At 39.6% G+C, this 26,410-nt stretch overlaps 2 protein-coding genes across 2 annotated transcripts; both read right to left on the minus strand.

The window, feature by feature from the left end:
- Window positions 1-6,067: 6,067 nt before the first annotated feature.
- Window positions 6,068-19,209, minus strand: LOC139131309 (uncharacterized). The gene is made up of 4 exons (XM_070697316.1): window positions 18,475-19,209; window positions 13,012-13,089; window positions 11,520-11,584; window positions 6,068-11,255 (listed from the first exon to the last, which is right to left on the minus strand). The coding sequence occupies exons 1-4, from the start codon at window positions 18,568-18,570 to the stop codon at window positions 9,296-9,298; spliced, it is 2,199 nt and encodes a 732-aa protein (XP_070553417.1). The 5' UTR covers window positions 18,571-19,209; the 3' UTR covers window positions 6,068-9,295.
- LOC139132190 (uncharacterized) lies at window positions 6,884-9,118 on the minus strand. The gene has a single exon (XM_070698580.1). It carries the CDS (start codon window positions 9,116-9,118, stop codon window positions 6,884-6,886), a length of 2,235 nt encoding a protein of 744 aa, XP_070554681.1.
- Window positions 19,210-26,410: the final 7,201 nt, after the last annotated feature.

Raw genomic sequence — 26,410 nt, forward strand, 5'->3', positions numbered from 1 at the left:
CCTCTTCCCAGTGACCGCTTGCATGGCCGCTTGTGGTGCTTGGCACCACATGTTTGCCCTCTTTATCTTTAGACAGGGACGAACGAAAAAAAAATTATAAATCTGAAAATTTACTCTGAAAAAAAAAATTTGCACAGCTAATCTCAATTGGAAAAAAAAAATTTCAGAAATTTACAATAGTAAAAAAAAAATTTTCACAATCTCATTGTGACCACCCCCCCCTCCCAAGGTCTAATGGTCCATCCCTTATAAAACTGCATTGACTATAATGACAGGAAAACAAAATTAATGAAATATCACAGCAGCAGCACTGGTGACGCTTAAAACGTTTATTTCGGTGGTTAAACTGTTGGTGTATAACCACTCCCGTGATGTGATTCTACAGGTCATGCTATGTATTACATAGCTCTGCATGGCAGGGCTGTGTGTTACCGGCGTTATACGGCCAACACACAGCCCTGCCTAGCTGTGGGTCCATAGCTGTGGTGTTTTCGGACGGGATTCCTGCCTTTTACGGGCTGGTTTTGACTTTTACGATTTTAACGCGTGTGGTGGCGGCGTTAAAATCGTAAAAGTCAAAACCAGCCCGTAAAAGGCAGGAATCCCGTCCGAAAACACCACAGCTATGGACCCACAGCTAAGCCCTGCCATGCAGAGCCATGCAGAGCTATGTACTACATAGTACATAACACGCTGCGCCGATGGGGCTACGCTACAGGTCCGGAGCTAATCGATATGCAGGCTAGGTCGAAGTCAATGTTCTGTTTTCTATACCTTTGATGATGTATATATGAGAAAGTCTGACCTATTTTGAAAATTGGGTCCTGTGTCGATTCGTGATTTAAGTTATCGCAGCGATGTTGAAACTTTACAACAATTTCTTTTGATAAACATACAGCACGGTACCGCAGCGCGTAGCGAACGCATCTGCTGATCTTGGGCTAAAAGAAAGTGGGAAACCGCTTTAAACAAGCAAAAGGAAAAATAAATCTGCCCTCTTCTAATCCCACTGAGTAGAGGACACGTCCAGCAATTTTCTAAACTGCTTTAAGAAAGAAACTTGAAGCTGTGCATGGGCTAGAACTGGAAGCACATACTTTGTAAACAGACGCAACTGGTCACCTACACGCGACTAGGTCGATGTCTAGCAAGGGAGAGAGACTTTGTAACAAAGTTTTTGATCGACAGTCACTCAGTGTGCATGATACCGGAAACTTTCTATGCACAAAGTCTGCGTTGTATGCTGTACACTAAGTCTATTGTTTATTATGGCGGTCGGCCGCGGCCGGGGCAATCGAAATTGGCCGCTGTTTTGATGTCATTTCAAACGTCTCCTATCTGATCTACCGTCTGGTTATCAATGTTCACAAACTTCGTTTGTTTCTTAAAATTGAATCTGTTATCCTGATAAAGTGGTAAACTGTACAATCACAATTTCTTTAACAAGTTACAATGTCAGACGTGATTTTTTTTTTCACGCAAAATAGTAAGCATTAAGCAAACGCCTAGCTGCCCAATTTTTACTGTTGTTCTGCGTTGAGTTCAAAGTTCATTGACTTTAGCACCAAATGTAAGGTGACACTGAAACACAAAGGAAATTATGCCGTGTTTGGAATGAGAGCTTGCATACTTTAAGCAATTACTACTATATCACATTGTTTATACTTGTTTTAAATTTTGTTTCAGACCTGTGTTCCTAAGGTAAAAAAAAAACTGTGAAAATGATGATAACTGTGAAAGTTAAAATAAAGTGACTAATCAAACAAACGAAAAAAATCTAAGATTTGATCGTTTCACAATATTTCTTTCCTGTCAATGACCAAGAGCTTCAAACAAATCACACCCACTGATGTAAATTGCAAGCAAATTTATATAAAACACACACAGCCACATAAGATATACAATACTTTACTTTTATTTTGTGCTATTATTTGTATTCAGTATTATTTACTTGCTTTAATTGTTATAGTCACCTTTACTAAATTTGAAATAATTTTTGTTATGCAGTGCCATATTTTTTTTTTATAATGTCGATGGATTTTTAAAGAGAAAATAACCTCATTGTATTATGGGTTTTTTTCCAAATTTTTTATCGATTGCCTTCTCCACTATACTTATACATATCCATGGGGGAGGGGGGTTAATCACATAATCTGGTGCAGATTGAGATTTATTTTTCCATGCATTCAGCTGTTCAACTCTCCATGAATTTCATTACACTCTTCTGATAATTTATCTTCTTTTCAGGTGGTTGTTGATTCTAATCTGCTGATTGCCAAGAAATAACTAGGTTGTACACGTGAGACTTTCATCATTAGAAACTCATCCCTAGGTTGATGCCAGTGAAATAATCGTGTCTCAAGGAACGTACAGATGACCATCTACTCCACTCCACCCTACCCATTCTCCTTCCAGAATACTGTATCTGTGAAACATTCAACATCAAAGTTTTTTCGTCACGGACTATCATTTCTGTAAAAATACTTGCCTCATATTTGGACATATTTGAAGGACATTTTCAAAGCCTGGGAGAATAACCGTTTTGTTCGTGAGAAGATACAATCAGTGACTGTGACACAACATTTCCTTGCTTCACAACTAAGTCACCTTTACTAAATTTGAAATAATTTTTGTTATGCAGTGCCATATTTTTAAATATAATGTCGATGGATTTTTAAAGAGAAAATAACCTCATTGTATTATGGGGGTTTTTTTTTCAAATTTTTTATCTATTACCTTCTCCACTATACAGTGTTCATTCCAGGACGTAAAAACAAGGGGCCACTTTGGGCCCCTACTCCTGTCCCAAGGGGGCCATTTTATAAAATCGGGGGCCGTCATGATCACACATGTAAAACCCTTGAATTTTCTGCTGAAAATACCATAGTCTATCAAGTCAAGAAAAGGAGAATACTAGAGATTGGGCCACCTGTAACCAACGAAGCCTACAGCAAAGTTGTGCTCCGTATACGCAACAGGCCCAACAATAGCAGCAAACTAACCGTTTGGTTTGATTCAGTTGTTTATGTAACTTATGTGATGAATTATTGATGTCGGACTTTAACAACTGCACAAATTACTACGGACTGTGATTTTGACTTGAAACGATCATGATCAAAGCTTAGCGCACCGGTAGGATTTCTCCGAGTGGCCCCCGATTTGCACTGGTCAACAATTATCACACTGATACAACACGAGAGTGTAACCCGTACGACCTACATAAAGTGATCGATACATCAACTTTTAAACATAACTTGTATGTATTAGCAAATTTACGATCATTGGTTCTGATCTGGCTACTCTGGATAACGAGATATGTCCGACCTAAACTGTGTTGCTCTTCAAAACGATCATATGGCCGGCCAAGCATGAATGCTTTCCTTGCAGTGTTCAACGTTTCGCTGGTATGGACGATAGACGTTGCAAACACTTCAATTTAAGTCACTGCCCGATCATCCTGGGTTCATCAACTATTATATAGTACTGGCGTTAAAAATCTGAGCGGCGACTAGCTTTTCACGATAACGCGGCGGCCGCGGCGGAGCCGTTGTTTACATTCATCGATCGTACCACATGCGCACGGCTCTAATACATCATTGCCCCTACATCAGTCCTTTTTACCCAGCATCCTATGCACCACCATATATGCCGTAGTGGGCAAAGGTCGAAGGGTAACTGAATCGTTTAACATGGTACACTATGACTGAGGTAATGACCTTCGGGGAGCTACGTAAATGTATGAACTAAGTGAACTCTGCGTGATCGACCGACCCATTCATAAAATGTTGCGCCCTTGGTGGCGCATCAAAGGTAGAAATGAGGGCCATTCGAGATTTTTTTGCGCAAATTGCGCAATGGCGCGTCCTAGAATTAACTCTGCACTATACATTAGGAAAGTAATGTGGGCCACTAGTAATACTTGTATGTTCCAACGCAGTCATCGAAGTATTCATCATGGAAATTTAGGTTTTCAAATACCTGAAAGATACAGTAATTTATTGTCGCTGAGAAACATTCCTCGGGTCACAGTGTAGATCATTTGAAGATCATTTGAAAGCAAAACTATGATTCAATACTTAGAAGGTACCTTTCAGGTTATGTTTTGTTCCTGTCAACATGAAGAAATAAAGCCAACTGTATGAGGAAATCATGTCAACTTGTGAAGTATGTGGTATCTCACCATGCACTTGGACAACCTTATTTCAATTACTGTTTTTTTTCTTTTCCTTTACATTGAAGCCCCCACCACCACCCCACAAAAAATCTTTTGAATATTATAGAAAAAATTAATACACTGCTAATCCTAAGAATATTTTTTTTTTACCCATAGCTTTCTTCTTTCATTGATATGAATTGGTTTGATGTCCACATGTTTAGAAAAGGTCTGCAAGTACAACATCTGCATTTTAATAGCTTAATTAGGGAAAAAAGGAAGAAAAAGAGCCAGATATCATAATACAGGCTAAAAGTAAGTGAAAAAATAAGAGGACCATTCTTTCGCTTGTTCCTTTCTCAATGAATAATACTTTTTACTGACAAGAAATTTGTGGTATATGTACAAACCTAGTATGCCTTCATTAAGTCCTGCATAGCCCATATATCAAAACAAGTGTAATCCAATTCAATGGCCAGGACAACTCTTTTAATTTGGCCCTCGGGGCAGAGGGGCCTACTTTTTGGCCCTCGGGGCAGGGGGGCCTACTTTTTGGCCCTCGGGGCAGGGGGGCCTACTTTTTGGCCTTTAGGGCACAAGGACCATGCACATTCACACACACACACACACACACACACACACACACACACACACAAACAAATCAACACCAAGTCACCAAAGGTTCATTTCGACTTTAAATGACAAGGAGCTATTACTTTTAATGACATTTCCCTTCAGTATTTGTTTTTGGTTAATACCAACTATGATTTCTGTTTTAATCCTTAACGTAATGGTGTTGAGATACAGAGTGATGAGCTTATTTGTTTGGCTCGTACATGTGTAGACTGCATTGATATTTTTATCAAGTTAACCCTTTGAGCGCCAATGTCAATTTTTACTCCTTTACAAAATATACCTCAGTAAATTTTTCTCAGATTTTTGCCAAAGTTTCAATAAAAAACCCAAACAAACTATAGCCAATAAAATATGTCCAACTGGTCGAAAATTATGAAAAAAAAAATCAGAAAATTCATAAAAAAATGCAAAATGTGGCAGTAAAATTTGGTTGTAAAAATTACAGCTCTCAAAGGCTTAATGACATTATACATTTCACATGCAGTCATTTTTTTTTTTTTTTAACAGACTAAACTGTTGTAGTTTCAGCATACTTTTGCAAAGTGGAACAAGGGCTTGCCCTTTTTATTCCGTTCAATTTTATTCATTGGATACAGCAAAACAAATTGATAATACTTAGAGTTAGAATGTCCTTACCAGAAAAAAAAGTGTTTGACACACTTTACAGACTTGCTTTTAAAAAAGCAAAAAAAAAACCAACAAAACAAAACAAAAAAAAAAATCCCCCCCCAAAAAGCAAACAAACACAAACAAACAAACAAAGACTTATTATATTGATTTCACATTTCATTAATCTTAGACATTTCATTTTTCAGTGTGTAAAATGTACCAAATATTTTGTAGTTTGCAAACATTGAAATCTCGATTATTGATGATCAGCTTCAAGAGTGTTTGCAGAATGAGACCCATCATGTCAAATTACCGTTACTCTGAAATGGTACTAGCTTATACTAGAGAGGATGTTCTCATTTCTTGACAGAGGGAGGGCAAAATAAGGCCCGAGGGGCCTTCAAAGGGTCAAGAGGGGTGGAGGGAGTCCATAAACAGGGGAAAACGTGTGATCTCATTCATCGACAAAGACCAATCTTCCCAGGTGGCCCTCGGGGCAGTAGGGCCCACTTTTTGGCCCTCGGGGCAGTGGGTCCCACTTTTTGGCCTTCGGGGCAAGGGGACCACACATGCACACACATGCACACACACACACACACAAACATGCTTCCTCACGCAACAAAGGTTTACACATAAACACTCACAAATAAATTCAAACCAGCCTCTGAATCATTTAAAATAAACTAAATTGACATCAGTTTATTACTTTACAAAAAGATTAATCAGGAACTTTTGTTGGGTTCACATATAAAAGTTTTTACAGATGAAAGTTGAGATTTACAGATTATTTGAACTCTCTCTCAAAACACCCAAACAAATCAAACTGTTGATCTATCGTGTTCAATTCCAAAGTCAATATCTAAAGTTTCATGGAGTAAAATGTACATTCTTATCTCTTTCATTTGCAAAATTTCATTTCTCAAAAATTCAAACACAGACATTTCAAGACTTTAAAAATGAATGAAATATACAACTCTAATAAACAGAATGATCAGAATACATCTATCATAATATTGATCAGATTTCTTTTTTCTTTAAATTGCCAAACTACCTGTATACAAGATCAAGTTTGACGGTTTTTTTTTTTAATAGGATTTATACAATAGATTCAAACGATGGATTGCTTAAACACGTGAGAATTGTGAAAACAGCTTCACTAAAATTCTTTACATTATCCTCCTAAAACAACTTGAAATGCAATACTAAATTCTTTACATTATCCTCCTAAAACAACTTGAAATGCAATACTAAATTACAAAGAGTTCATGCCTAAGTATAAACATTTACAATTCTTAAATTTTCTTTGAATGAGATATTTAAAACCACTTGAATTGCAAAATGCAATACCTTTTTCTGACAAATGATTCAAATTGATAACACAATGTTGTGAAATACTAGAAACTTACCAAATATTTAGTGACATTCATTAATTGATATTTCTTGGGGATGGGGGGGGGGGAGAGGGCTTCAAATACAATGTACTGTTTAATAACCGTAGGGAAGAGTTTTGTAATTTTCCATCAGTACTCTTTTATCATAGACAAGGGCGTATTTTTTACTTTCACTTGTTGTTACAACATCACATCCAACACGCCGGATTTTTGCGGGGTTGTTTACGGTGATGGTTGACGTTGGGCAGGTGGTCACAAGACGGGTGATGGCATCAAAGTTGATGTCTAAGCTGTTGCGGTAATTTAAAGTGATCCCCCTGACTTTACAAAGAGTGGTGTTTCCTTTCCTGTCAGGCTGTGCTAGGCGGTAGGCATAATTTTTGGCTCCCCCGCACACAAACTTGGTGATGAAATTGCCGGGAGGATCCAGTTCACTGGTGAGATCTCCCAAGTAATCACCAAGAGGTGGTTCATACTGGTCTGGTTTGCTGACAAAGATGACTGAATCAGTGTCGAAGTACAAGACCCGTTCACCAATGGCTTCAAGGAGATCGTACAATTTCAGACGAGCATAGGCAGTGGTGAATGCAGCGATGACAACATTGGTGTTGACAGCCCCCTCGACAAATTCATTCCGAAGCGTATGTTGAACAGCAACCATGTCGTCATTGATGAAAGACAAGTTGTTGACTATGTGTTGTTCACTTGTAAGCAGGCGGAAGAGTTCTGCAGGTTCTTTGATGTACTGCAGCTGTGGAAAGTTGTTGCGTTGTGCAAACTTGCCCCACATAGAATTCAGCATTAGTTTTGCCAATGCTCGTTGGCCTGGATTTCGTTGGATCTTCGTCTTGTCAAGAAGGATTCCCTCTCTGTCAAAGTACTCACGGATGTACCGATCTTGGTCATCTTCTGTCTGACACCATGAAGGCCAACCACTACTCTCTTGTTTCAACTTTAAGAAAGTGTTGATGTAATCAGTAAAGAGCCCACCTGTGTGCGATTCTGTGTTGTACACTTCTCTTTCTCTGTAGTGCCATACCTCAAACACTTTGATGACTTTGTACCCCTTCTTGACAGCTTTGGCTAATTCAGGCGTTGTCCAAGTTCCTACAAAGGACCGCTGTTCGTCATTATGCTCACATGGTGACTGCTGTTTGGCTTCTGCACAACTTCTGCAAAGAGGAAACATTAGCTTCTTATCCACTCTAAGAGGCAGAACAGGAAAGTAGAGTTGTCGGGGTGGTAGTATTCTACATTTAGCCAGACCAAAGTACAACTGAACGGGTAGTATGATGTTCTTGGTGCGGACTTCAGGATGTTTGATAGGGTACTTACAGTACTTGTTGACATACGGGTAGAGGCTTGTGAAATCCACGTAATGAATTTCTTCATCATCAACACATTCGTGGTATAGTGTAGTGGCATTGGTTCTACCACCAAAGAATGCATCTCGCGGATGAAGGGGCTCATGTAGATCAAGTGACTTGATGAATTCTTGCAGTTCTTGGTTTTCATGAATTTCTTTCTTGAAGTCACACTCCCACTTTTCAATCACTCTAAAGCCATGGCAACGTAGAAATCGCATCTTATCTTGGGTACTTTGGTAAAGGTCTGCCATCGTCTTCTCTACTTTAGTGTTGACAATGTCATGGTCTTCATAGCATCGAGGACAGCCATGGTAGTAGCAACCATGCATCTCATATACTGTGTTGCTTTCTTCATCATACCCATCTACCCAATAGCGATCAATTTTCTTCTCACCTCCATTGTGGACGTGTTGGATGTTGACATCATTCTTGAATGTGATCCATTCTAACCACTGCAATGCAATGACAGATTGATTTCTTCGATGGATGTACCCATGGTCTGGAATGACCCCGATGGTATCTTTCTTGAGAAAATTCTTACGTAAAACGACATTGCAGGCTGATGCGATGGTCACACAATCTCTGAACGGATCTACACCATTCTGTTGTTTGAACATGTCTTGAAATTTCAAACAACTCCTCCTCAGGATGTCTACATCACTTCTGCAGTAGTCTTCGAGCTCTTGTCTCAGGTTGAAAGGGCGGTTTTTCAATCTTTCGTCTTCATACCACTTTAGGAATTTCTCTCTTGCATGCTGTTTCATACCATCAGGACCGTAGTATCTGGAATCTGGGAGAGGACCGATGTAATCTTGATTCTCTGCTGTATTGAAGAAATGAGGGAAGTAGCCTTTGTGCAGTTCATTCAGCTCAAACATGTCAGGAAGTTGAGCCAAAGCCACGGGTAGGAAATTATAAGAGTCAATGAACTTGATGTTTAAGTCGGGGATGAAGATGCGCATGATTTTGGTTCCATTGATGATGACCTCAGGTTGAACGTTGTTCTCATGGCAGTATTGGAGTATGAATTGTCCGTCATAACCTTGCAGATTGTGTGCGATGAAAGTACTGACGGCGTTTTCTTCTGTGAGTGCCCAATCGCAAAACTCTTGCTTGGTGTTAGGGCCGTAGAACACCTGCTATGAACATGACTCGGACTGGACAATGCACAAGTTGGGTACATGGACGCCCCCATCTTGGGTACATTCAAAGTCGAAGAAATAGTATTTCATCTCTTCTTCACTGCTGTCTTCGTCTCCTTCTTGGGCTTCAAAGTCAAATAAATCTATGCCATTATCATCATGAATACAATCTTCAGTAGACTTCTTCTTTCTTTTAACATGGACGGGCTGGATGTAGCACAAATGGTCACTGTCTTGGTACTGTTTACATACTCTGCAATACTTTTCACCACAGTGATGGTCATTATCTTTCTTTCGTTTTTCCCAATTGATGGTAACACCACACAACTTGCAGCGACAAATAACTTGACATGTTGAATACGAGGACCGAGGACCAGGTGTTTTATGATTATTAAAGCACTGTTGACCCTGAAAGTAGCGATTGCAATCTTCGCAGTAGACATGATCACCTGTTGATGGACATACAGCTCGCACACCACAGCACCTGCAGGAAACTTCACAGATGTGGTCATGTTTGTTTTGGTACCCCATGTGACAGTGGTGACAGTAATAGCTTCTCTGTAGAAATGCTGGCATTGATGTGATCACATCATAATGGTTGTTATGATGATAAAGGTAAATATTGTGTTCAGCGGTGGTCTTTCCCTGATAAGCAAGTGAACCTGATGTCTCGTCTGAAATAACATGGATTCGATACGATGGAAGGACAGCTTGTAATTTGTCAAGTTCTTCATGTCCGCATGACCCTGTTGAAATACCTGCTTTGGCCATGAGTTCGGATGCACGTCGCTTCTGCTCTTGTCGTCCCTGTCGCACAGAGTTCCATCCTGGATCACTGTGACGGTTGATGTGGGCTGTTGCTGTTACTATCGCTCGTGCACAGCATAATTCATCGGTATTATTGATGCGAATGACGCTTCTCATCAGTCGGAGGCGACGGGCTAAGTCGACAGGTCTCCATCCCCACTTCTTTCCCGTCCCAACAGGCATATGCACATGTATGAAGTTGATATGAACACTGTCATCAAGGGTGAATTCTTCATAGGACTGCAGTACACGTTCAATTTCGCCCAACACTTTGTCCACAGTCAGTTCTTGAACAGGGGAAAAAGGTAACCAGATTTGATAGGGGAGGGACGCACTTTCAAGTGTAATGCGTACTCTGTCCCTGGGAGAGATGCCATGGGTGAGTCGGCTAATAATACTCTCAAAGACATCTTGTAGCACCACCATCACTTGCACGAAACCACGCACCGGTTGGATGTCATTGAATCGTATCTCGTAGTCATGAGCTGTAGCATTGAATTTCTTCACTTGTCGTTCACGGACACGTATGATGCTGTAATACTTTGCGCCGCTGTCTTCATCTGATGGTGAATCTTCTGACGGCAGGTCATCAGTTGACCCCTCGCCAATCTGACGTGTTGGATGTGATGAGGGGGAAGAACTTTGTGTGGAAGGCTGATGATTATGTGAGATGAGGGATTGCCATTCGGTATTAAATTCTTGGGTATTTATGGGGACAGAAAAATTTGATGAGCACTGAGTATCTTGAATATTTGAGGGGCAATGAGGAATGTTTAGCAGGTCTTTTAAATTTACAGTAAAATCTTGTGTGGCAACATTATCACAACTTCCTGTAAAATGACTATCATCACTGTTACAAGTATAACTATCTGTGTTATGACTATCAGTATTATGAGAACTATAATTGTCACTATCATGGGAACTATGACTATCACTGCTATGAGAATTATAACTACTGCTACTATTACAACTGCTATGAGAATTATAACTACTGCTGCTATTACAACAACTACTACTACTACCAGTTAATGTTGATGTTGACCCCCCAATACTGTTTTCTTCTCCCCATGGAAAATCCCATGTTTTCTTGACCATGACAAGATTTCTACTGAGTTTGATGTACTTCTTTCTCGGTTTATGCGGAATCCGTCTGAAAAAAAAAAATAGAAAAATATTACTTTTACAGAAAAGGCAGAGCAATCATGAATACTGATTTTCTAACATTACTGTTTTGTTCAGTAAATATATAATAAAAGTTTGTCAAGAAATAAAATTGGCTGTTTTTTTCCCTATTTCTTTTTCTATTATTACTTTTTGTTCATTAAATATGTGATATAGAGTTGTCAAGGAATACAATTGCTGTTTTTCCCCCTATTTCTTTTAATGAATGAATGAAAATAAAATTTTAACTTACGGATATTGATTGAGACCACCACTATCCTCATCATCATCATTACATATCATGCATTTACTGAGGTCCTAGAATAGAATAAATGTAATCACACACTCAGTATGATTATGATTTTTTTTTTCTCCTCCTACACTTTTCCTCTTTAGAAACACATACACACAAAATAATACACAGAGCAACCAGAACAAAGCATATTTTGTGTACTCAAAACAGTTAGATTGAACACCTACTTCAGTTATATGTACAGTCTGCAGAGGTCAACGCATGATGAAACCATAAACAAACGTGCAGTGCGTACATATATCCGTGCAGGCGAGAGCCCTGTTCAGTGCATAACGACAATTTCCAAAAGCAAAAGATACAAAAAAGAAACAATTTCACCATTCTGTCACAAGGAATACAAAATTTTACATGCTTGATTTTCAGGAAATAATTGTGCGTGTTTTTTTTTGTTTTTTTTTTAAATAGGAATACACAGATTGCTTCGAGATTTTTTTTTACAAGGATGACAGCGCAAAAATGAAAGACGCCTGAAGAGATTTCAAAGACCGATCGATAAAATTTATTGATCTGTTAAAATGTCTATGCGTAGTATACGAACACACTACCATTACAGAACTCCCTGTGATCATGTCCGGATGCACACTGAGTAACTATCGATCAGAAATTTACACAAAAGTTGAATTCTCCATACAATAACTAATCATGACCTGATCGAGGTCGCCTGTGCGCGCGTATCACAGAAATTCTCGAGCACTACACACTACGGTGTACTTCAACAGTTCAAATTCCAAGTTGTTTATAAACATATTCCTCACGGTCCGGTGGAAGAGGTGATAACTTTTTTTGGTTGTTGGCCATGGCCAAATTACTGTTTGCAGAGTGCACTCCAGACTTCGTGTTTTTTTATTTATTTATCTTATTTGGAGGGGGGATCCCCGCTCAAACAGAGCCAGATACCGGCCAGACGGTTTGTCTGTTGCAGAACAAAAGACGGAATTTTCCACTTCCCCCGGGCCCCACAGCACAGCACAGCAAACTTTGACTGTCAATCAAAAATTTGCTACAAAGTTGCTGCATGGTAGATCATCACAACCTGGTCGCGCATGACCTAATTTTGAGAAGGTCATACAGTATTTACGTGTGGCTGGCTGGCTAATACATGTAATAGAGTATTGCAAAAGACCGTTGACCTCAACCCAGTCGACTGACCACGCACCGAGTGACAGGTCAATGGCATGGCATGGATGGCTGATGACAAGATCGACATGCAGAGTGCAATGCACGTACCGTACCGTATACACCGTTACGTCACACAGTGTTTACATGCACTGATTTTGATCACGCACGGCCCGGCGGCATCGAATTTGAAATGAAAATTCTATCCAACTTCAACTATTTTGCATTTGGTTCTTTTTACAGCGAGGAAAACGTTTCCGTGTAGGGGTAAGGGTAATCAGACAACACAATAAATGTATTTGTAAATGTTACTTACATCATGATCATGATTTTTTGGCGATCCCAATACTGGTTGTTGAACGGGTTGGCGGGATTCCGACAGAGGCGACTCATTCTGTAGAAATGAAAAATGAAAAATTACATGAAACATTTTCCTTTAAAGAAATTCCTTTCTCACTTTAAAATAGTTTACATAAAATATGTAGAAAAAAACTGACATGAAATTAGATTATGCCAATTTGATTACATGCCTATGGCGCGTAATCAAGGCCAATATTCTAACTCCCAATTTTCAACTATACAACTCGACATTCAACATTCAAACTCCCCATTTTCAACTATACAACTCGACATTCAACATTCAAACTCCCCATAACCCGACATTCAACATTCAAACTCCCCATTTTCAACTATACAACTCCACATTTTCAACTTTCGAACTCCCCATTTTCAACTATACAACTCCACATTTTCAACTTTCGAACTCCCCATTTTCAACTATACAACTCTACATTTTCAACTTTCGAACTCCCAATTTTCAACTTTCGAACTCCACACATTCAACTTTCGAACTCCACATTTTCAACTATGGAACTCAACATTTTGGATTCGTATTCCACGATGCTGAAGTTATTTTCGTATTCGTTTCGTATTCGTTTTCGTATTCGTATTCGTTTTCGTATTGGAGTCACTGACAGAAAATGTTATTTTTAGTCCAGGTTTCAGGTATGAAACGTGCAATATACGATATTTACTGAGGTTTAAATAAAGTGATAATTTGATTCGTAATTTCATCTGCCAAATTTGGTTAAATTTACATAAATTTGCATTTGTAGATTTTAAAGAATTTGTTCACTTCATTTTATTTGAAAAAAACATACTTAAAATCGGTTGGGATCTGGTAAGGCAGCATCTTCGCTTGCCATGTCTCTTGACCGGGCAGCTGGATGCACCCCGAAATCAGGTGGTCAGTGCCAAGTAATGGGACTCGTGAGAGCGGATGCAAAGGAGCTGCCCTGGACTGTACCATTGTTTTGCGGGGAGGGCAGATTTTTGTGAGGCGCTGCAAAACGGGTGACTGTTGAAAGCTATGATGAACGGGGGACTTGTCCAGGACAACCATCTAAATAAAAAAATGTGAAAACTGTTATATCCGGTCATCCTTTTGGGACTCACTTTAGAATACTCATATCCATTTACAATTTGTATTTCAAGTATTTTACTTCATTTCGACATGGCTCTACGTAGACCTGAAATAAATTTATAATAACAATACAATACTTTACAAAACTCGGTGAGTGCGGTAAGGCAAAAATTACAAAATTGCAAGTTACGACAAAGTTGTACGTGCTGCTACAGGGTAGAAAGTAACAGAAATCAATCACAATAGGTAGTTTAACTTTCAGAGAAAAGATGTGAGCAATAATAACATAAAACCGGACCCCGATAATTCATGTATTACATTCAATCAGGGCTCAAAGTAGCGACCATTTTCAGTCGCATAGGCGACCAAATTTTATGAGATTGCGACTGAATTTTTTCAAGACATTTCTCCATACCGTATACGTGATCAAATTGTATTCGCTCAGTGTTCACGGAGCATTGTCCCGAAAGGCCGCGACCCCAAAATACGCATTGAATAAGCATAGCCGTTGAGCGGAGTTACCAAAAGTTTGAGCGCGTTCTCTCCACTGCACAGCGCTGCCAATGTGTCTGCTGATGTTATCTTGAATGATCTGTCAAAATATCCCATGAATTAATGATAAATTTTACTACAATCCAATCAAGTATCAGAAGCAGTTTTAGTGCTGTCACATCATTTCAACTGAACCAATCATAATCCCAGCATAAAATGTCATCAAAATATAGCTGACAAGGGAAAACAAGCAACCAGTAACTGCAACATGTTTCATGCGTTCACGTGCGTAATGAATATTTGCGTTAGTGGCATGTGACCGGCTAGACCATTTCCGGAAATCGTCCTTTGGAAAGCAGATCAAAGCATCGATTTCATCAAGCTTGGACTAGATTAGCATGTTTCATAAAGGTTCTTGTTTTCAGCTAGTCTAAATAGCAAGCAACTTTGTTGAAATATCATGGCAAATCTGCCTGGTAGCGACTGCAATTATGTAGAACAGACCATGGATGTAAAAACTTCCATGAACAGACCATGGATGGGACTGTGGCGATGACCTCAATGACCCGAGCGAGTTCGATACACGCCACAAGTACCGCTGCGATATCACAGCTAGGATTCAGCGGATTCAATGCGCATATACGTTTGAGTTTTGTTCTCTTGCCTACAAAATATCTATCGAAAGTTGATAGCTGCTGCATTTCTATTCAGAGTTTTTGTTGAAAAAAGTAGCTATCTACGGCTAGCGGCTTAATTGGTCCCCCAAAATAGTACTGCTGAAAGTTTTTGGAGTGACCTGCAGAACGGAGTTGTAGAGCGGGGCAAACTGCGTAACACTAAAACTGGATCGCACAGTAACAAATGACGGAAACCGATTGAGCCAGTTGCGACAGCTAGTAGACTAGCTGAAGCCTATTTATCATAGAATACAGGTGTTTCTCGACATTTCGCGATACAAATTAATTTCCATGCATTCTGGTGTATCTTATCATAACACAAGTTGATTAACATGTTCTGGCAATGACAGTTGACGCAAACGCAAGGAAAGAAAAAGAGATGGGCCGTACTCAAGTAAAGACTCTGACAACAGCTCACACATTAATTTAATCTTTATTAGGGAAACCAAATGTACGATCGGGACATAGGCCTATGATGCCATTTTATTCATCTCGTTTTCCTTTGCGACAGCAGTCTAAATATAGCATGTCATATATATATAATTTTTAAGGTTTTCGTGACACTACAAAAGCCTCTGATATTTTCAAGGTCCAAGGTTTGCCCCTAAAATTTCGACTTACGGGCATGCGATAACGTTGAGCCTGAATTAGGGCCTAACTGTCGTTATGACGATCACTTTCTCAGAGATATCAGTTTAAAACAAGAAAATTACCTTTTAAGTTTACAACTCGTCAAATTGGGCGGGTCAGCTAAATTTCCATTATCGATACTAATGATGTCAACAGAATGTTGAAGTTGGTTGTTGTGATAGAAGTTAATACGAAAACGAATACGAATACGAATACGAAAATGATGTTTGTTAAAAAATCTTTCCTCCAAAGACTACTGGCCCACAGGCGCTAATAGTTTGGTAGATTGCTAAATAGATCGATTTTCGGCTCGATCTATCGATCCCGTGGTCAGTATGCCCGCCACTGTAACCTAGTGAGTATTTTGGTTACAATGGCGCGCATATCGACTACGGGATCGATAGATCGAGCCGAAAATCGATCTATTCAACAGACTACCCAGCTGAGGAGTGCCTGTGTACTGGCCGTTTGTTTTTAAAATCTCTCCTCTAATGATAGCAACGATATCTTTCAATCTAGGGCCTAAAAAGATTGGATCTTTTTCAACTGACATTTTCAAATATTGAAGTATTGATATATTGTCATATAAAAAGCACTTTGACTTCTGTAAAGTTTTATATAATACGTACGAAATTTGGACTAAAAATAAAAAATTTTGTCAGTGACTCCAATACGAAAACGAATACGAATACGAAAACGAATACGAAAACGAATACGAAAATAACTTCAGCATCGTTCGTATTCCCCATTTTCAACTATCGAAGTCATAGGTCCCCCTAGACCACTAGCCAGCGAACACAAGCCAAAATTAGCATACATATAGTCAAATACGACTTTAAAAAATCGTAGGTGTCATTTTACATGAAACTACTTATCACTTTGTTAGGGAGTCCCAAACATATGGTGACCTCGCAGTTAATTTTGGACGACACCGGGTTCGCTAGTGACCACATCAGTGGTAGTTTGTCTAGGCTGCTACTTGACCTTGACCAGCCCGACAGACGGGGAGATGTGTCACGTAGGTGTGAGAGTCTTGTTAGACTTTTCTCACAGTTAAGTGGCATTTGAATGTGTAGTGAGCATATTGTCCAGCTGGTGCAAGCCGCTCAACGTGAAATACATGATGTTGAACATAGTGGTCACGGTGTAATAAAGGGAAAGTGGCTTCACACATCAGCCATCTCGTCTTGTATGTGCTTTGGTGTGTTTAGTGTTAGCTCTGCATTGCAGGGCTGTGTGTTACCGGCGTTATACGGCCTCCCACTAGGCCTACATGTGGTGGGAGGCCGTATAACGCCGGTAACACACAGCCCTGCCTAGCCCGGCCCTGCGTACGATGCTGTGTGTTCCGCTACAGCTAATCGCCCCGCTCACCAGGCGATTAGCTGTAGCGGAACACACAGCATCGTACGCAGGGCTAAGCCCAATCTGATTAAAATCAGATGTAGAGTACGGCGACGTCTCTGTACTTGCGCGGTTTTCTCTTGCTGTCGCCTCTCACTACAGCAAGAGAAAACCGTGCAAGTACAGAGACGTCGCCGTACTCTACATCTGATTTTAATCAGATTGGGCTAAGCCCTGCCATGCAGAGCTAGTTTAGTGTTTGAGTTGTGTTTTGGCTGTAATAGTGTGGAAATTAACAAGCGAGTTGTTAATTTTAAAATAAGCCATGGCGAGCCACGCATGCATGCTCTTGATTAGACGACATGATAGCGACCGAATTAGGCCTAAGTGATGGCGGAGGTCGGCGTAAATCTTGATAGCATCACAAGTGCACTTGTGATGCTATCAAGATTTACGCCGACCTCCGCCATCACTTAGGCCTAATTCGGTCGCTATCATGTCGTCTAATCAAGAGCATGCATGCGTGGTTAAGTGTTTCGGTCCATACTTTTGGACCCTCTAGAACATCACATAGGAATAACTCTAAAACTCCGAAACGTCATGTGACGTATCTATGACGCGTTCTGACGTATATAGCCCAGAAGGAAAAACGTGGGTAACTACAATGAAGCAAGTTAGGGATGCCTAGGGAGAATACGAATCCTAAATGTTGAGTTCGAGAGTTGAAAATGTGGAGTTCGAAAGTTGAAAATGGGGAATAGCAATCCCAAATGTTGAGTTCGGTAGTTGAATGTTGAGTTGTAAGCTTATAGTTGAAAATGGGGAGTTTGAATGTTGAATGTCGGGTTGTATAGTTGAAAATGGGGAGTTTGAATGTTGAATGTCGAGTTGTATAGTTGAAAATGGGGAGTTTGAATGTTGAATGTCGAGTTGTATAGTTGAAAATGGGGAGTTTGAATGTTGAATGTCGAGTTGTATAGTTGGAAATGGGGAGTTTGAATGTTGAATGTCGAGTTGTATAGTTGAAAATTGGGAGTTAGAATATTGGCCTCGATTACGCGCCATACATGCCTATGCAGCACGGATTTGTCACTTCTACAACACTAACACAACAGTACGGAACCCCGATCCCTGAAAAAAAAATCTACCACAAAAATAAAGGAAATAGATTAAATAAATAGATAAATAAACGAATAATTAAATAAATACTTACAGCATTTTCATATTGTTGGTCCGCCAACGCAAATACTGTGTCCAGTTGGGAATTTGTCAGCGACAGATCATCCCATTCGCACTCGTCGTCGTCCATGGTTAAGCTGATACGGTACTTTGAGTTCAGTCACCTTCGCTCCGCCAGGATCAACAAAGCCGAATGTCATGGCCCTTGTGTTACCCTCTATTTCTAGTACCTCAGTATTTGCATAAACCAATCAGAGTGCGGGGGCTATACAACCCAAGCACGGGGGAGGGTGGACTATACAAGCACCTGCACAGAGGATGGACCATATAAGCCCCTGCAGAGGGGTGGTCTGTACACAATGATACAAGCCCCTGCCACGCGTGATCCCCTGGCCGGCCCTGCACAGCTCGAAAGCTCCACAGTCGCTGTGCCCTTGTTTTGTGCGCGCGCACGATGGGCCTGCATTCGAGGGATACGCTGTGCTAGCCGTTAGCACGCGCTTCCAGACACAGCATCGACTGTCAGTTCTTGTAAGGATATGAATATTCAAAAGGTAGTGCCATCAAAAGAAACACCTATCTTACTGGGCGAAGTGAATATTATCCTAGTAGCTAGTAGACTATATAAGCGATATGTTTTTATTTTTCATTTTTCATTTTATCTGGCTATGGTTTGTCATTTTTGTTTTGAGTAACGGATGTGTGGAGTTCTGTAAAGTACCCGGATCAAGCAGAAATCAGACCGATCACTTGCAATCGAACGTCCAGACCCTTAGGATTCGCATCGCCGCGTTTCTGAAGGGCGCAGGGAAGAACGCAAATCACAGGGTCTCTGCCAGACTAAGGTGGTCTATACAAGCCCCTGTACATGTGATCTATACAAGCACCTGCACAGGAAGTGGTCTATACAAGCCCCTGCACAGAAAGTGGTCTATACAAGCCCCTGCACAGAAAGTGGTCTATACAAGCCCCTTTACATGTGGTCTATACAAGCCCTTGCACAGAAAGTGGTCTATACAAGCCCCTGCACAGAAAGTGGTCTATACAAGCCCCTGCACAGAAAGTGGTCTATACAAGCCCCTGCACAGAAAGTGGTCTATACAAGCCCTTGCACAGAAAGTGGTCTATACAAGCCCCTGCACAGGTGGTCTATACAAGCCTCTTTACATGTGGTCTATACAAGCCCTTGCACAGAAAGTGGTCTATACAAGCCCCTGCACAGAAAGTGGTCTATACAAGCCCCTGCACAGAAAGTGGTCTATACAAGCCCCTGCACAGAAAGTGGTCTATACTGCCCCATTAACTACTTATGCCCTTTCAATCATCCCTGCCCTAAGCTTTCAATCTGGGAAGCCATCATTTGGATCATACTGCACAGTAAGTGAGACTACCCACAATCCCCTTGATTTGTGTGCTCAGACATTATTTGCTAAAGGCTTCTTCAATTTTATCAGTTTCGGAACAATTTGAAACTTAAAATTTATTTTAGAATTATTGGTTAAAACTATGGTCCAAAATTATTGATTATGTTTAAAATTCAGGAGTAAATTGAATAAGAATTCCACGTTTGAAGGTGCTAAAAATTGTACACTTGTCAAGGTAAAGTTATCAGCAACTAAGATGGTCTCATCATACCACCTGTCAGACATGCAAATTTCCTTTGTTACAAACATTCAAAAAAATCAATACCATTTCTTTTGCCAACACAGATGCAACTTATTCCCTTAGTTTCCTTGAAAATATTGCATATGGCTGTCAAAAAACTATGTTGACAAAATCACAAAATTGCTATCTCCTACGCGGAAAAGGGGAAATCTTCTCATTATTCACAGTGAGAAATTAGAGAATTATGATTATCAAAACTATGGTCCCAGAATTTCGAAATATGGACCAAGCTGTTCTGTGTACAGAAGAAATTTGCTTCAGTTCAGTGAGTGATCTCCGTGTGTACAGATCATGGAGAATTGTGGGTAGCCTCACTGTGTACTGGCTGCACCTTGCATATTTATGGCTGCGCAAAAAAAATGATGGCCTCCTAGAAAGGCATTGGGTGAAACTGTATGACCCTTCAAAAATGCTTGCACGGCAGATAACATTGAGTAAGATGTTTGGGAAGGTTACGTTTGCAATGCAAATGAGTGACTTCGTTCTTTCATCTTGCTCTGCTGCAAAAGACACTTTCGATGAAACAACTTGCCGAGATGACAGTGAGGTTTTCTCATTACATTCGCTTTGTATACATTTCTGGGCACTGTTTAATGCTGCCAACTTAAACCAATAGCTCCATTTGAGTTGAAAACCATACACTGGATAAGGGCCAAGAGAGAATTCGAAGAACATATTAATTTTACTTTTATTTCTTGTCTCTGTTTTCGGACGTGAACTCCTACTCTGACAAATTCATCAGAATTAAGCAGAATGACGAATACGAGTTCGCTGAAATCAAAATTTGCGTTTTCTTTGTTCCTGCATGTACTCAGGAACCAATAGCACAAGGACGTTTGTGGGCTGTGAGCAAAATTGTTACTCAAGTGTTAAAAGAAACATGGGAACATTATTTAAAGCTGGCGATTTATACATTATCTACTGTGAACATTGAGTGCAGCAATTTGTTAAGTATACAGTTTCAAATTATATCACAGATTTGCTCAATTGTTAAATCTCGCTAAACATGGAAATTAGTAGGTCTCTTACATGTTAGAGCTATGCCACTCTCTCATGTTTTATCGAAATATGTTCTTTAAGGGAGATGTGGCCTGGTATTTCATAAGTATACTTAGTATACTACATCACTGCAGAGAAACTCAAGACCAAATTTTTCTCACGTTTGAATTCATATATGGAAAAGACAATTGACACTAACTTTATTGAAATTGCAACAGATCCTTATCATTTGCGAAAATTTATGGAAAATCGAAGGCCATCAGTTTACAAATAGGCATATACTTAACATGAACGTTACAATTTAATCCAATGCGTTGTTTTGACTAAGTGATAGTTGCTGACGTACTTGGTAGAAAATGTGCCCACGTTAATGCCAGCCGAAAAAGCACAAATCTGATTTATAAATATTCAACCTTCAAGTATTTCAGCATTTTCTCTTGAATTGAGGCTATAGTCGCATGACACAAAATCTACACGATATGTCAAGGATCATTATATTATGTTTCGGATTCACAATCATTATGATTTTAATTGTTTGTGTAGGCCTTAGATGCTTACAATTACATCTACTTAATTTTCTTTTCGTTTCGTTTTTACACGCCCCTTTCACGAAAGTGTAACATGTGCCGGCGTATCTACATTATGTGAATATTACACCATAGTGTATGAAACAGTGTCTGACCTTGTAAATCGACCTCCAGACTACTTGCTGCCGACATATATGAGTCCATTATTTTGGCATGACGAATGTACCGTTTACATTATTAGCTGACATGGCATGTTTCAGCCTTATGATTCGTATTTTTGCAGACCTAATAAAGACACAGACCGATAGTATTATTACATCGTCAGCAAAATAGTAAACACTAAATTTAAAACAGAAAATACGTTATCAATATTAGCGAAAAATACTACAATAGATTAACTGAGCCCAAACAGTAAGGTTTCCTTCAAATGGATTGGGTTAAATTAAAATTAACAGTGGCTTAAGAAAAAGTATGCATTGAGCGTATGGCAGGTCAACATGAAAAAACAATAAACTCAATCTGATCCGTCGTGATGTTTTATGTCTGCAGAGTGTAAAATTCAGGAGTAAAAGCTACATGTTACCGGGACAAAGGGGACCGTAAAATCAGTAAAGTCAGATCCTTCGTGGCAACAGATGTAACCTCAAACTAAGATTATTGTTGGGAAGGGGTAAATTTGAGTTCTTCGCATTTTAGATCCGCACTTTGGTGAATATAGGTGAACTTCGCTGATCGAAGGAATGGACTGTTTGCAGTGCGTTGTAATGTTGCTAAGGGACCGTTCAGTTTTTACGGCCGGGGGGGGGCAAAATCCAGGGGGGTCATCGTAATTTTGGAATCCGCAAAGGGGGGGTCATCGCTTTTTCACTGGTAGGAAAGGGGGGTCACCACGTTTCAAAAAACATAATACCAACAATAAAGTTCACTTTATGCCATGGCCATGATCGACCCTCTTTACCGGCGGGCCGCCTTCGGCTGCCAACTACAATAAATATACATTATGTATTACCCATGACCCTCTTAACGGGCAGACGCCTTTGGCGGCCCACTCCAATTAGGTTTACTTCATGCAATGGCCATGATCGACCCTCTTTACCAGCGGGCCGCCTGCGGCGGCCCACTACAATAAATTAACTTTATGTAATACCCCACGGCAGTCTTACCATAAAATTCCCAATTGAAGCCGCGGCTTGTATTAGAAACAGTTTTGAGGGACCCCTGGGATCACGCACTGAATAATGGTAATGGCCGCGCGCCTTCAGCGGCCCTGTCCAGTAAAGTCTACTTTATGCAATAGCCATGATCGATCCTCTTTACCGGCGGGCCACCTTTGGTGGCCCACTAGAATAAAGTTGACTTTACGTAATGGCCCATGACCCTCTTAACTGGAGGGCTGCCTTTGGCGAACCACTCCAATAAAGTTTACTTTATACAATGTCCATGGACATGAGTTGTCTATGGAAATGAAGTTAAAAATTGCCTTACAGTCGTCCTAATTAACAGACGTTTCAATGGATGTGGCTGAGAAGTTTGTGCACTGGCATCTCTGCTACACGAATAAAGTGCGCTGCGTACCGGAGTTCAAATCCAAACCATGTGGGTAAATTTGACATATGGGTTTTGGTTATTTTTCAGGGGATGGTCATCAATTTTTTTCGTCTGACAAAGGGGGGGGGGTCATCTTTTTTTCACAAAAAATGCAGGGGGGGTCTATATTTTTTGAACACCGGCGACAAGATTTAAAAGAGAATTACTGAAAGATTACTTTAGGAAAGTTTGAGCAGAAGTTTAAGCCTTTCATTTTCGAGGCGCATTCTACCTTAAGTGATAGATACAATTACCTTCTCCTCGTTATGCTGTTCTTTTACACAGGTGAATTAGAATAGCGGGAATTTTGCGTGCGCTAAAAATGTTATTTTCGAACTGAACCTCCCAAAAGGGCAGATTTTCAAAATGTGACCCTCCCAGTACAGATTTTAAGAATATTACCCTCCCACCCCCTCATAATAAATGAACGTTCTCTTAAGACGCACCGACTCACACTTTTATGTTGATGTTGGACCATTGCTTCGATGTCACTTTAAACATGGACACAAAAACTTGAGATTTCAAATTTCTAGTTTAGGGACTGGTCAGTTTCTTCAGCCTGGGGGGGCCGGTGGATTCATGGGGGGGGTCACCCTGTTTTTGACTTTGGTGATAGGGGGGGTCACCATGTTTTTGAAATGCCCAATAGGGGGGGTCAGTGTGTTTTTGAATTTTGAAACAGGCTCATCATTGCCTAAAATGCTAGTGTCAGCCACAAATTTCATCATTCAGTTGTATTTTTCGGCGCGCCCTTCGGGCGCGTAACTTTAATAATCAGTCATATTTTGCAGCACGCCCAACTTTAACATATCAAGCATACATACATCAGAGATATCTGTATGTTCAATATTTTTCAGCGTGCCTTCAAGCTCATTACTTTAATATATCAGACATTTTTCAGCATGCCCTTCAGGTGCATGACTTTAATATACAAGGCATATATATCAGAGATATCAGGATGTTTCATATTTTTCGGCGCCCTTCGGGCGCAATACTTTAATAAATCAGAGATATCTTGATGTTTGCTAAGTGAAAGTGTACCATTATGAAATCTGCATTTCATATGAAAAGGATGACAAATTCCTGATACTTTTCTGTTCTCTCTATGAGAATTCAGAATGAGAAAGCAACATGCACAAATATTTCACAATATATATTTGATACAGTGACTTATTTTAGGGATAGAAAAATGACAAGATATCTTTCCTTCTCATTGATGCAATTAATTTCCCTTGTGTCACAGGTTTTCTGTAGAAAGATGCTTTTTTATGAACAAAATAACAGTTAAAAAAGGCAGTTTTTGTCATTATTAGCTGTGCTTTTATGGTTTCAATGTTACAAGAGAAGGTCCTCTCAGACACTGTACACATCAGATTTGGCTAAAAAACCTCTCTATGGCTCCTCAGGAGATTTAATTGGATGGTTGGCAAGTCTTAACACCCATCAAAGTTTTTGATTCACTGCTTTTTCTCTTTGATATTAATGATTGTCATCCATTTCTGTACAACAGTTCAGGACATCTGGTTAAGCATAGAAAGTGTGAAATACATTCACAGCTCATTCAAAATACAGCTCATTCAAAATGTACTGTATTCAAACTTTAAGATTGACACTTTGAAATTCCTATCTTACAACTGACATGTCAACAATTTCATTAAAACATAGAATGACTATTTAAAATATGAATATATGTAAAATGTAAAATATATATATATATATATATATACGTATATATATATGTATATATATAATATATATATATATATATATATATATATATATATATATATATATATATTATATATATATTATATAATTTATGTCCACCTTTTGTTTTACCTATGTCAGCGTCAGGGGGGGTCACCCTGTTTTTGAAATTTGGAATAGGGGGGGTCACCTTGTTTTCAAAATTTGGAATAGGGGGGTCAGCCACTTTTTGACGTCGGCAAAAAATAATCCACCGGCCCCCCCCCAGGCCGAAGAAACTGACCAGTCCCTTATGTCAGAACAACCGTACAAATCATGACGAATAAATGTCAACAATAAATTCATAAGCCTAGCTTTTACAAGCAGCATATATGAGAACTCGTCCCTTTTCTGCAATTCCACCACAGGAAGTGCACTGGTTTTGTTTCATTGTAGCTCTGTATACCTAACTTATGTCAACATCTGACGGCACTCAATAGACACATGATCATTAATTAACCAGCAGTGATCGGGGGAATAGTACATGTAGTTAGTGAGCGCAAAAACCATTCTCGGAAATGGTGTGCAAGAAAAGTGAATATTTCACATTTCCAACGAATGCGTAAAGACAAGAGAACACATGACAACACATAACATTATAAAGTGATTATGAGAGCGAGAAGAAATGGATTAGGTACCCGCATTCCAGTGCCTGCAATACCTTCAAGTGGATTGTTTGCGTCATTTTCGTAAGATCCTTGTTATAAAGATCTGCTACATATCCTTATCATTTGCAAAAATTATGGAAAAGCCTGGCAATCAGTTCACAATCAAACATACTAGACTTAACATGGATGTAACTAGTTAATCTAATGGCTTGTTTTGATACAGTGATCGTTGACTGAAGTACTTTGGTGAGTAAATAAGCATACGTAATACCAGCCACAGTAGCCAAACTCCAATTCATAAAGTTCCATTTAAAGCATTTTCTACATTAATTTCTTTTGATTGAGTGTAACATTTCCAGAAGATAGGAACAACGTCGTTTGGTGTACATTTCATCACGATAATAAAGACATTGGATTAAAGTGCCACTACAGTCGCAATCAGTGCCAGTGGAAGTAGAAAGGGTCGTTTATTACATCATTGCTTCTAAGAGTAAACTTTCAACTGTGGACAATACAGTACATTCCAACATTCTAACGGGACATTTTAGTTCCGGGTACTGAAATAAGGCAACGTTGAAAGTGAATTGAAATCCAACAACGACATGAACATATTTCAGGTTGATCAATAAAGTTGTGAAACATCAAACAACACAGACAATATGTAGACACAAATGTGCATGAGATAATCCAGACAAAATGTGTTGATAAGCCGGACATACTGTAATTTCGATTCATTGAATCATTGTGTAGGAAAAGTAGGACAAGGGCACCAGTCTGGAAAGACTTCGCTGAAAGATGTATCACTAATTTGCTAGAAAGACATGATGGCCTATGATTA

Source organism: Ptychodera flava, chromosome 4, assembly GCF_041260155.1.
Source record: "Ptychodera flava strain L36383 chromosome 4, AS_Pfla_20210202, whole genome shotgun sequence".
Taxonomy (NCBI): Eukaryota; Metazoa; Hemichordata; class Enteropneusta; family Ptychoderidae; genus Ptychodera; species Ptychodera flava.

What these genes read in the sequence shown, in the direction of transcription:
- LOC139132190 (XM_070698580.1), bottom strand. Translation starts at nt 9,118, where the DNA reads ATGCGCATCTTCATCCCCGACTTAAACATCAAGTTCATTGACTCTTAT.
- LOC139131309 (XM_070697316.1), bottom strand. Translation starts at nt 18,570, where the DNA reads ATGGACGACGACGAGTGCGAATGGGATGATCTGTCGCTGACAAATTCC. An exon ending in ACCAACAATATGAAAATGCT is followed by an intron (nt 13,090 to 18,474) that starts GTAAGTATTTAT and finishes TCATTTCTACAG; the next exon opens with AATGAGTCGCCTCTGTCGGA. An exon ending in CAAAAAATCATGATCATGAT is followed by an intron (nt 11,585 to 13,011) that starts GTAAGTAACATT and finishes ATTCTATTCTAG; the next exon opens with GACCTCAGTAAATGCATGAT.